The 11071-nt window shown below is 49.1% G+C and overlaps 5 protein-coding genes across 5 annotated transcripts; 3 read left to right on the plus strand and 2 right to left on the minus strand.

Moving 5' to 3' along the window:
- Positions 1 to 2592: 2592 nt before the first annotated feature.
- Positions 2593 to 3267, plus strand: TbgDal_I1670 (hypothetical protein, unlikely; the record flags this gene model as incomplete). The annotated part of the gene is made up of 1 exon (XM_011773130.1): positions 2593 to 3267. The coding sequence occupies one exon, from the start codon at positions 2593 to 2595 to the stop codon at positions 3265 to 3267; it is 675 nt and encodes a 224-aa protein (XP_011771432.1).
- Positions 3268 to 5044: 1777 nt separating this feature from the next.
- Positions 5045 to 7003, minus strand: TbgDal_I1680 (pteridine transporter, putative; the record flags this gene model as incomplete). Its single annotated transcript, XM_011773131.1, has 1 exon — positions 5045 to 7003. One exon carries the CDS (start codon positions 7001 to 7003, stop codon positions 5045 to 5047), a length of 1959 nt encoding a protein of 652 aa, XP_011771433.1.
- An 81-nt stretch (positions 7004 to 7084) lies between these two features.
- Positions 7085 to 7342, plus strand: TbgDal_I1685 (hypothetical protein, unlikely; the record flags this gene model as incomplete). Its single annotated transcript, XM_011773132.1, has 1 exon — positions 7085 to 7342. One exon carries the CDS (start codon positions 7085 to 7087, stop codon positions 7340 to 7342), a length of 258 nt encoding a protein of 85 aa, XP_011771434.1.
- Positions 7343 to 7629: 287 nt separating this feature from the next.
- On the plus strand, positions 7630 to 7908 carry TbgDal_I1688 (hypothetical protein, unlikely; the record flags this gene model as incomplete). The annotated part of the gene is made up of 1 exon (XM_011773133.1): positions 7630 to 7908. One exon carries the CDS (start codon positions 7630 to 7632, stop codon positions 7906 to 7908), a length of 279 nt encoding a protein of 92 aa, XP_011771435.1.
- Positions 7909 to 9044: 1136 nt separating this feature from the next.
- Positions 9045 to 11003, minus strand: TbgDal_I1690 (pteridine transporter, putative; the record flags this gene model as incomplete). Its single annotated transcript, XM_011773134.1, has 1 exon — positions 9045 to 11003. The coding sequence occupies one exon, from the start codon at positions 11001 to 11003 to the stop codon at positions 9045 to 9047; it is 1959 nt and encodes a 652-aa protein (XP_011771436.1).
- Between the last annotated feature and the right edge of the window lie 68 nt (positions 11004 to 11071).

The raw sequence follows: 11071 nt of genomic DNA on the forward strand, positions 1-11071 counted from the left end.
TGGAGGGCAGCGGTCAGTCACGCTGCACGAGATCCCTGTTTCTCACATTCCTCTTCATCTGTGCCGTTCTTTCACTTCTCAGCCACCGACGGCCGCCGTTTGCCCATACCCCCCCCCCAATCCCTTTATTGTCCCTTCCTGAATATTACCAAACGCTGTGAAGCGGCGATTAGGATAGTAATACATGGTGTTGGATGATTGTACATCTGGGACTGGATCTCGAGTATCAGTTGTTCTACAGGTTTAGTGCATGTCGGACACGTAAATGCGCCACACACACACACGGGCACAGATACACCATTCCATGACGACGGCGGACACGTGACCTCCGTACAACAGGAAAGTGAATGGTCGGGAACTCGGTCGCTTAAAGTGGAACGACCAAGATGCCGGTGGGGGATGCAGTTAGTTTAAGGGAAAAAATCTGTTACCGCGTAGGCTCTTCAGCAGTTAGCTCCGGCTGCCCCACAGTTGCCACGCACGCCTGATTGCGGTGCCAGTGTGAACTGGGTTGTCTTTCCGGTGCCAGTAAAGGCAGAGCAAACAGCAGTGACTCGCACCCACTACTGCAAGAGCAAAAACTGGTACGTTTAGGTGACGTTGCATTGCATCATCTCAAAACATGTTTCCACCACTTGCGGGAAGATCCAGCAACCTCAGTTACAAAATTTTGCCGCGCAGCGAACTGGCACGCACACGTACAGCAGGGGTTTTTGCATCTCACCGGTGGAATTTCTGCCCCTCCATGAAAGGATAGACAAAAAAAGGAGGATCTCTCAAATGTCATGGCGCGGAGTCTTATGAGGAAGCGAAAATTAGAGGAAAACGGTTTACCGAGCCTCTCCACGGGGACCACCGTGCGTATGTTACAAAACAAGCTTTGGCCCGTTTACACACCACCCGCTGTAAGATGGCTATGGAGTGCGGTCTTAGGAAAGACGGACTCACAGAATCCGTAGGAATGGACTGAAGGGAGGGGGCTATGGAACGGCCAGAAAACAAGTCACAAGCGTGTCAACTTTCACCTAGCGACCCACACTGATTTCCCTCATCTGCCTTTGAGGTCGGAGCCCGCGAAAGTGATGGATGGGAAACACATCCTTGAGCGAGAAAGGAATAAAGAATGTCTCCTGCAGTTTCGGTGTGTATGGGCGTTTCGTGGCATAAGAGTCAGTTCGCGAATGCCTGTGCGAAAGCCCAACGAATACGACCCTACGACGCAGCTGCCTCAGCGCATGAACTGGTATCATGGCAACTGCCACGCGGTGGAAGAGGATTAAAGGCCTAAACAATTTGAGAGTGCTTTGTTAATATAAACAACGGGTAATAATGTGATAACACTTGGCAGCGTGCCATCAGTAATGCTATCCGCACTAAGATGCCGCTGTCTGGTGATGTGGAAGAGAATATTGGCCCGTCGTTGAGCGGGGTGCGGTGGAACTGCGCTGGGCAAACTCAAGGAGAGATTACGTGAAGAGGCAACACTCCGAGTAGTAGTCTACCTATTATGCTGCGGATCCAGTGGGGGTGCCCTAAATGAGAGCTCAACGCTGGTGTATAACCCCACTCGTCCTGTTCGTCAACTTCTACTTGATGTGAAAAAAGAATACCCACAACTTCAGGTAGAATCCGCACACACCACAGAGTGGTGTCCATATTTCTGGATACAGCGAACAGATGTCTGTTTCACTACGCCATTCCCCCGAATGTGAACAGAGACTCGGAGGAAGAACTCAAACGTGAGACATCCGAAAGATGGATAAAGCGCCGTTATTAGAAGAAAAGGGCAATAACCCTGTCGCTCTATCACACTACGAAGTGTGGACAGACGGATCTGTAACACTGGGGGAAAATCAGGACGGCAGCTCTAATCGTCAAGAATGGCAAACTCCTGCACAAAGTGCTCGAAGGAACGGGACGACTTGCATGCTGCTATAGAGCTGAATGTGTAGTCCTAATAATTGGCCTGAAACAACTGTCCAAAGAGATCGATAAAGCAGAAAAACAAAACTTCCGATTATTGATATTTACGGACTCGTGGTCAATGGTAGCAGCTCTGCACACGGGCCCGCTTACAGTTACAGACACAGTACTGCGCTAAATATGGACACTACTCATCCAACTCCAAAGTAAAGGAGGACGGATTCGTATTCAGTTCATATTTGGTCACTGTGGAGTAGCGGGTAATGAGCAAGCTGACAAGGCAGCCGGCAAAGCAGCGGAGCAACCACAAACGCGAACTGCATGGATACCGGATGTGGTTGCAGCAGCGAAAAGACTGCTGCGCACTACAAGGGAAAAGCCACAAACACATAGGGCCACACTTACTGGACACTGGAAGAACACAAACCTCAAGACCTCGCTGTCCAGAAAGGAATAAACCCTACTCACTCAACTCCGCACGGGTGCATCACCTACGTACGGGTGGGTTGGACAGGAAATTGAACCCTAATATCCCCAACACATGCAGATGGTGTTGCAATAAAGCACAAAGCCAGACAGTGGAGCCCGTGAGTGTGAGACCAACATCTACACGTGCAAGCGATCCAACAGTTTGCCCAATTTGTGGGCTGCGATGTTCGAACCGCCAAAATGGCGCTATACACATGCAACGAACCCATGGAGGCCAATACGAGCAGGGCAAACGGCGACTCAAATTCCCGCGAGGAGATGGAGGAGGATTCCAATTTGGCCCTCCCACCTCCCGAACCGCCGCCAAACACAGAAACACCGCAAACCACTGCGGATACTATTATGTATCCCTGCTTGATCTGCGAGAGGACCTTCAAATCGAAGACTTGGCAAACAAGGCACAGAGAGACCGCACACCCGGGTGTAGCACCACCGCGCGGAACAACAGAAAACCCAGAGGGAAGTGAACAAACAACAGATTCGGAGAACACTCTTCAGTGTGCCCTGTGTTCTTTTGTACCCAAGTCCAAGGGTGGATTAACAAACCACCGAAGAGTCCAACACCCGAATGTAACTCCACGGCAACTTTACCCAATGAGTGCAATAGTGCATTTGAAGAAGGGAAGAGAAGCGTCCGGAGTTCGGAAAGACAGAAGGACACAACTTCCACCCAAAAATCGGGAATGTGATCACACAACGAAATCGAGGGGCGAATCCACAACGCACCACAAGCAAGAGCACAGAACTCGAGACATCGCGGTAGCATTAGGGAAGAGACAAGGACCCCTCGCCACTGAGGGAGCAAGACGGAAGCAAGCACAGATGCGGCCACGTTTCCGAAAGCAAATCGGGTGAGCAACGTGATGGACCTCTCCTTCACTGGAGACAACACCCCCTGCCTTCCCCTCTCTTCCACATCACCAGACAGCGGCATCTTAGTGCGGATAGCATTACTGATGGCACGCTGCCAAGTGTTATCACATTATTACCCGTTGTTTATATTAACAAAGCACTCTCAAATTGTTTAGGCCTTTAATCCTCTTCCACCGCGTGGCAGTTGCCATGATACCAGTTCATGCGCTGAGGCAGCTGCGTCGTAGGGTCGTATTCGTTGGGCTTTCGCACAGGCATTCGCGAACTGACTCTTATGCCACGAAACGCCCATACACACCGAAACTGCAGGAGACATTCTGTTGCTGCTAGCCCCACGGTGAATGATGGGCCATCTCACACTCCCACAACTGTGCCTTAATGTACAACACGGAAAGTACAGCAAGAAGACGCAGCGGCCACCAACTCTTTCGCAACGTTGCGTAACCACGTTGATATCCTCTCAGATCAACAGAAAACTTTCGCCCGCTGATTGCCCGACCTACACCTCAACATTGTTATCGGCGGAAGGAAGCACCACCGAGAATCTCAAATATAATCACCGTGGTCCCACCACCACTTTCAGCGCTACAGCTTCTAATCCCATCATCTTTCCCAATTAATATCCCCCTTACTCAAATATGCATCCCCCTGGGGCATGCCATCGTAATAGATAATATAAACCTTACCCCTCCACATCAGAAATGGAGGCATCATCCAAGTTATATCCCATGTTACAACCCACCCTCCTCATCCTCACAGGACATATCGTTTGTTATCTAACCAGCAAGAGCGCAATATTCTCCCATGTCCCCCTTTTGTTTCTGGTCAGTCCAACAGTTGCAAAACTAACAAATTTCGACCCCGTATTCTTGTGGTCGAGGAATGGAACAAAGCATATGCAACGCTCACTGAAAGCGGCATGACGCCACACTAGAGAAACTATACCAGCATCGATAGTAGTCAAACACTGGGTGGGATAATAACAGCCAACATGTGCATCCAAATAACCCTTTTTCCTCCTATGCAAACCTAAATCAGCCAACAGAAAACAAGAGGCAGCGCAATGATAACAAAGGAAGGTTAGGGGGCAGCACCTGTACATAACGAGAGCAGCAGCAAGCAACGGTAAAGGAAGGAGGTAGTGATGCTGCTAAATAGTTGGGAGCACTCAACAGCAGAAAATAAAACAAGAAAAGGTAAACAAAATGAAACGGTAAGAAAATGAAGAAAATAATAAGTAAGGTGCTCTGGAAGAAAATAAATATAATATGTAGAGTACAACATGATGACTAAAGAACGAAACTACGAGAAAATAAAACACCATTGACATGGAGGAAAGTTAGACACCAAAAGAAAAGCACCAGCGGCCACACAGTGCGAGCACACGGGTAAGCTGAGTTTGCGTCTATTTGCACAATACGTGCCTTGACTTCCAAAGACGGACACAAGTGCGCGCTGATTTCATGAGTGAGGAACGAAGTGGTGTTGCAGATTTATAACAAAAGTCACGAAGGAGAAATAATAGGGTGGTAATATTAAAAAAAAAGGGTAAGTTACAGCACCAAGAGTGACTTTTCGCAATTTCTCGGGAAGGATAAATTAAAAAAACAATGCTCCGTACAACAATGTTGGAGTGCTGATACAACAAAGGAAAAACAACATATTCATGCATTTGTTAAGGGAGAGAAAAGTAATAAGAATTCGTTTTCAATATTATTGCACGGCCCACCTGACATTAGTGCCAACGATACGAGCCGCGTCAGGACCTCTTGGGCGCGATCCCGTTGCCCTCCGCATTGGGTGTCACATCGCTGTCCCCTTCACAGACAGTTTCTTTCCCCTCAGGGGAAACATCAGCCGCCACCTTCCTCACGGGTTTGCCGTCTCCATCCAACTCCTCGTCCATGCGAGCATCGGGGAGGAGAGTAAAGATGAGAGGGATCTGAATGCACGGTGCCACGAAGCCGGAAATGAGCACAAGCCACTTTACATTGGCGAAGTCACATGGCACCAGTGTTTTCACAGGCAAAGCATATTCCATTATAACTGACCCAAGGGAACTACCCACCGTGCCGCCGAAATTGCTCGATGCAGCAAGAATAGCGTACACAGTACTCTCACTTCCACGAGGACACAACCGTGAAAGAATAATGGTTAACGGCATCCAGTGCATCATCCCGATCACAGGAGATATGACGACATCGCAGCAGAAGTAAATCAAGTAGTCGCTGACGTATGGCCGGTTCCATCGCATCACTATAATGAAGTCGAAGATGTTGGAGACGATGAGGAACACCAGTGTCAAGAAGTAAGTCATCCGATAAGTCTTTTTTGAAAGGAAGTAATTGAACAGCACGACACCCAGAGCTGAAGTGACACTTCCAACTGTTCCACCAACAGTCTGCAGGAAAAAAAGGTTGAAGTGAGGTCCACCCGGATTGCAATCGGGTCCGCTCAGGAAGAACGGGGTGACAGCACCACCAAAAGACACCGTAGACGCATTGTGCAAGTAACTGAACAGATTCACCTTCGCGACCGCCCACGACAGCGCATAGAAGTTGAAAGAGCAGTGCCCCACGGAAACGACAGCCGCGGCAATGAGTAAATGCAGCCTCGATCCAAACAAGGAGGTTATGGCAACACCAACAACAAAGAATGCTATTAGCACGCTGTATATTGTCTCACGCTTGTTGCGCTCAAGGACCTCTTCGTTCATCTGGAACACACCGCAGCAGCACTCACGAGGCTCCCTGAACACAAATGGCTTCACAGCTGCCTCACCGCCGTCAGCGTTAGGCCCCGTCACCGGCTCGCTGTTTGTCACTTGGCGCTCCACCATCCCACCATTTACGTCAATTGGATCATTGTCATCAGCCACCGGAGGGGTGTCCTTAGCCTCTTTTAACTTCTGCTCGTGGAGCACATGGGCATCGATGTACCGCTCCTCACGGTTGGGCAGTTCACCAAACCAATTGAACAGGAAGAATGGTGCCACCAGCAGCTGGACAGCGCTACCTATCATGGGAGATATCTGCGGTATGCCAGCGTCACCCAAAGGACCAACAATAACGGAAACAAAGAGACCAGCCAGGATAATGAACCACCAAACCCAACTCACCAGAGCAGGCCCTGGACCAGGCACACGGCGCATCATCCGGCTGTATAGTCCCTGCGATAGAATGTCCGTACATGCCCTGCTGAGCCCAGAGAAGAAGAGGAACACGGAAGCAATTGCTGCACTCGATGGCTGCGCTGGGAGCAGAGCAAAGCCAAGGGAGAATGCGGGACCGACGAGATTCGCCACAAACATGTACCACCGTTTGGTATAACCGAAGAACGGGAATATGTCGCTGATAGCAGCCAAAAGAGGCTTCACGGACCACCCCATGCCGGCGATGTTAGTTAGCCGCTGGTAGACAAGACCCTCGACAGTGAAACGGTTCAAAAACATCGCAATAATGGATCCACCAACAAGTCCGTTGGCAAGACCCTTACACAAGAAATACGATAATCCAATGGAAAGCACGGGCTTAGGACCATAGCCCTCAGCTGCCTCCCCGAACAAGGGGATGTGCCGAAGACACGGAACCTTGTTGAACAGAGCCCGTGCCTCGGGGTGCACAAACGTTGCCTCCTTAGATTCCTCACTGTGTAGCTCAGCGACGAGTACCGCATCACCACCCCGCGCATCGAACGAACCATCTTCCTGTCGACCCATCGTCAGCTTTTATGACCAATGCTTAGCTAACATTCACGAGCCACACACAAAACAATACGAAAAACAAAGAGGTGAGAAGATATGTTGAGGAATCAAATAATAAAAGAAACGCACACACGAACCACAGGGCACCAACGTTTCAACAACACCGTGCCTCAGCATAACTATGGCACACCAAAACCTCGCACACACAAATACACAAACACGTACTTGCGCATCGGGACATCAACCAACTCTGCGAAGTTAACATTAGAGTCGATTTCCACAGCCCCTTCCTGTCTCCAGAGGGTCCTTACAGCAACCATGATTAAACGACAAAGCGTCCCTCCACAGATATAGGGAAAATTAGGTAAATATCTGCAGTAGTCCATTTTTAGCACGTTCATTCTTCACATGTCAGTTAGTGGGGGAAAGGTAACATGTATGTGACGGCCGGTCCTATTATCGAGAAGTAATAGAAAAGGCGCTACATACGCGTAGCCACACAACTCATGATGTGAGGATATGCAACAACACTATGATTAGCAAAAATGATACAGGCATTCGCGAACTGACTCTTATGCCACGAAACGCCCATACACACCGAAACTGCAGGAGACATTCTGTTGCTGCTAGCCCCACGGTGAATGATGGGCCATCTCACACTCCCACAACTGTGCCTTAATGTACAACACGGAAAGTACAGCAAGAAGACGCAGCGGCCACCAACTCTTTCGCAACGTTGCGTAACCACGTTGATATCCTCTCAGATCAACAGAAAACTTTCGCCCGCTGATTGCCCGACCTACACCTCAACATTGTTATCGGCGGAAGGAAGCACCACCGAGAATCTCAAATATAATCACCGTGGTCCCACCACCACTTTCAGCGCTACAGCTTCTAATCCCATCATCTTTCCCAATTAATATCCCCCTTACTCAAATATGCATCCCCCTGGGGCATGCCATCGTAATAGATAATATAAACCTTACCCCTCCACATCAGAAATGGAGGCATCATCCAAGTTATATCCCATGTTACAACCCACCCTCCTCATCCTCACAGGACATATCGTTTGTTATCTAACCAGCAAGAGCGCAATATTCTCCCATGTCCCCCTTTTGTTTCTGGTCAGTCCAACAGTTGCAAAACTAACAAATTTCGACCCCGTATTCTTGTGGTCGAGGAATGGAACAAAGCATATGCAACGCTCACTGAAAGCGGCATGACGCCACACTAGAGAAACTATACCAGCATCGATAGTAGTCAAACACTGGGTGGGATAATAACAGCCAACATGTGCATCCAAATAACCCTTTTTCCTCCTATGCAAACCTAAATCAGCCAACAGAAAACAAGAGGCAGCGCAATGATAACAAAGGAAGGTTAGGGGGCAGCACCTGTACATAACGAGAGCAGCAGCAAGCAACGGTAAAGGAAGGAGGTAGTGATGCTGCTAAATAGTTGGGAGCACTCAACAGCAGAAAATAAAACAAGAAAAGGTAAACAAAATGAAACGGTAAGAAAATGAAGAAAATAATAAGTAAGGTGCTCTGGAAGAAAATAAATATAATATGTAGAGTACAACATGATGACTAAAGAACGAAACTACGAGAAAATAAAACACCATTGACATGGAGGAAAGTTAGACACCAAAAGAAAAGCACCAGCGGCCACACAGTGCGAGCACACGGGTAAGCTGAGTTTGCGTCTATTTGCACAATACGTGCCTTGACTTCCAAAGACGGACACAAGTGCGCGCTGATTTCATGAGTGAGGAACGAAGTGGTGTTGCAGATTTATAACAAAAGTCACGAAGGAGAAATAATAGGGTGGTAATATTAAAAAAAAAGGGTAAGTTACAGCACCAAGAGTGACTTTTCGCAATTTCTTGGAAAGTAGAAATAAAAGGAGCAGTGCTCCGTACAACAATGTTGGAGTGCTGATGCAAAGGAAAAACAACATATTCATGTATTTGTTAAGGGAGAGAAAAGTAATAAGAATTCGTTTTCAATATTATTGCACGGCCCACCTGACATTAGTGCCAACGATACGAGCCGCGTCAGGACCTCTTGGGCGCGATCCCGTTGCCCTCCGCATTGGGTGTCACATCGCTGTCCCCTTCACAGACAGTTTCTTTCCCCTCAGGGGAAACATCAGCCGCCACCTTCCTCACGGGTTTGCCGTCTCCATCCAACTCCTCGTCCATGCGAGCATCGGGGAGGAGAGTAAAGATGAGAGGGATCTGAATGCACGGTGCCACGAAGCCGGAAATGAGCACAAGCCACTTTACATTGGCGAAGTCACATGGCACCAGTGTTTTCACAGGCAAAGCATATTCCATTATGACTGACCCAAGGGAACTACCCACCGTGCTACCGAAATTGCTCGATGCAGCAAGAATAGCGTACACAGTACTCTCACTTCCACGAGGACACAACCGTGAAAGAATAATGGTTAACGGCATCCAGTTCATCATCCCGATCACAGGAGATATGACGACATCGCAGCAGAAGTAAATCAAGTAGTCGCTGACGTATGGCCGGTTCCATCGCATCACTATAATGAAGTCGAAGATGTTGGAGACGATGAGGAACACCAGTGTCAAGAAGTAAGTCATCCGATAAGTCTTTTTTGAAAGGAAGTAATTGAACAGCACGACACCCAGAGCTGAAGTGACACTTCCAACTGTTCCACCAACAGTCTGCAGGAAAAAAAGACTGAAGTGAGGTCCACCCGGATTGCAATCGGGTCCGCTCAGGAAGAACGGGGTGACAGCACCACCAAAAGACACCGTAGACGCATTGTTCAAGTAACTGAACAGATTCACCTTCGCGACCGCCCACGACAGCGCATAGAAATTGAAAGAGCAGTGCCCCACGGAAACGACAGCCGCGGCAATGAGTAAATGCAGCCTCGATCCAAACAAGGAGGTTATGGCAACACCAACAACAAAGAATGCTATTAGCACGCTGTATATTGTCTCACGCTTGTTGCGCTCAAGGACCTCTTCGTTCATCTGGAACACACCGCAGCAGCACTCACGAGGCTCCCTGAACACAAATGGCTTCACAGTTGCCTCACCGCCGTCAGCGTTAGGCCCCGTCACCGGCTCGCTGTTTGTCACTTGGCGCTCCACCATCCCACCATTTACGTCAATTGGATCATTGTCATCAGCCACCGGAGGGGTGTCCTTAGCCTCTTTTAACTTCTGCTCGTGGAGCACATGGGCATCGATGTACCGCTCCTCACGGTTGGGCAGTTCACCAAACCAATTGAACAGGAAGAATGGTGCCACCAGCAGCTGGACAGCGCTACCTATCATGGGAGATATCTGCGGTATGCCAGCGTCACCCAAAGGACCAACAATAACGGAAACAAAGAGACCAGCCAGGATAATGAACCACCAAACCCAACTCACCAGAGCAGGCCCTGGACCAGGCACACGGCGCATCATCCGGCTGTATAGTCCCTGCGATAGAATGTCCGTACATGCCCTGCTGAGCCCAGAGAAGAAGAGGAACACGGAAGCAATTGCTGCACTCGATGGCTGCGCTGGGAGCAGAGCAAAGCCAAGGGAGAATGCGGGACCGACGAGATTCGCCACAAACATGTACCACCGTTTGGTATAACCGAAGAACGGGAATATGTCGCTGATAGCAGCCAAAAGAGGCTTCACGGACCACCCCATGCCGGCGATGTTAGTTAGCCGCTGGTAGACAAGACCCTCGACAGTGAAACGGTTCAAAAACATCGCAATAATGGATCCACCAACAAGTCCGTTGGCAAGACCCTTACACAAGAAATACGATAATCCAATGGAAAGCACGGGCTTAGGACCATAGCCCTCAGCTGCCTCCCCGAACAAGGGGATGTGCCGAAGACACGGAACCTTGTTGAACAGAGCCCGTGCCTCGGGGTGCACAAACGTTGCCTCCTTAGATTCCTCACTGTGTAGCTCAGCGACGAGTACCGCATCACCACCCCGCGCATCGAACGAACCATCTTCCTGTCGACCCATCGTCAGCTTTTATGACCAATGCTTAGCTAACATTCACGAGCCACACACAAAACAATACGAAAAACAAA

This window comes from Trypanosoma brucei, chromosome 1, assembly GCF_000210295.1.
Source record: "Trypanosoma brucei gambiense DAL972 chromosome 1, complete sequence".
NCBI lineage: Eukaryota > Euglenozoa > Kinetoplastea > Trypanosomatida > Trypanosomatidae > Trypanosoma > Trypanosoma brucei.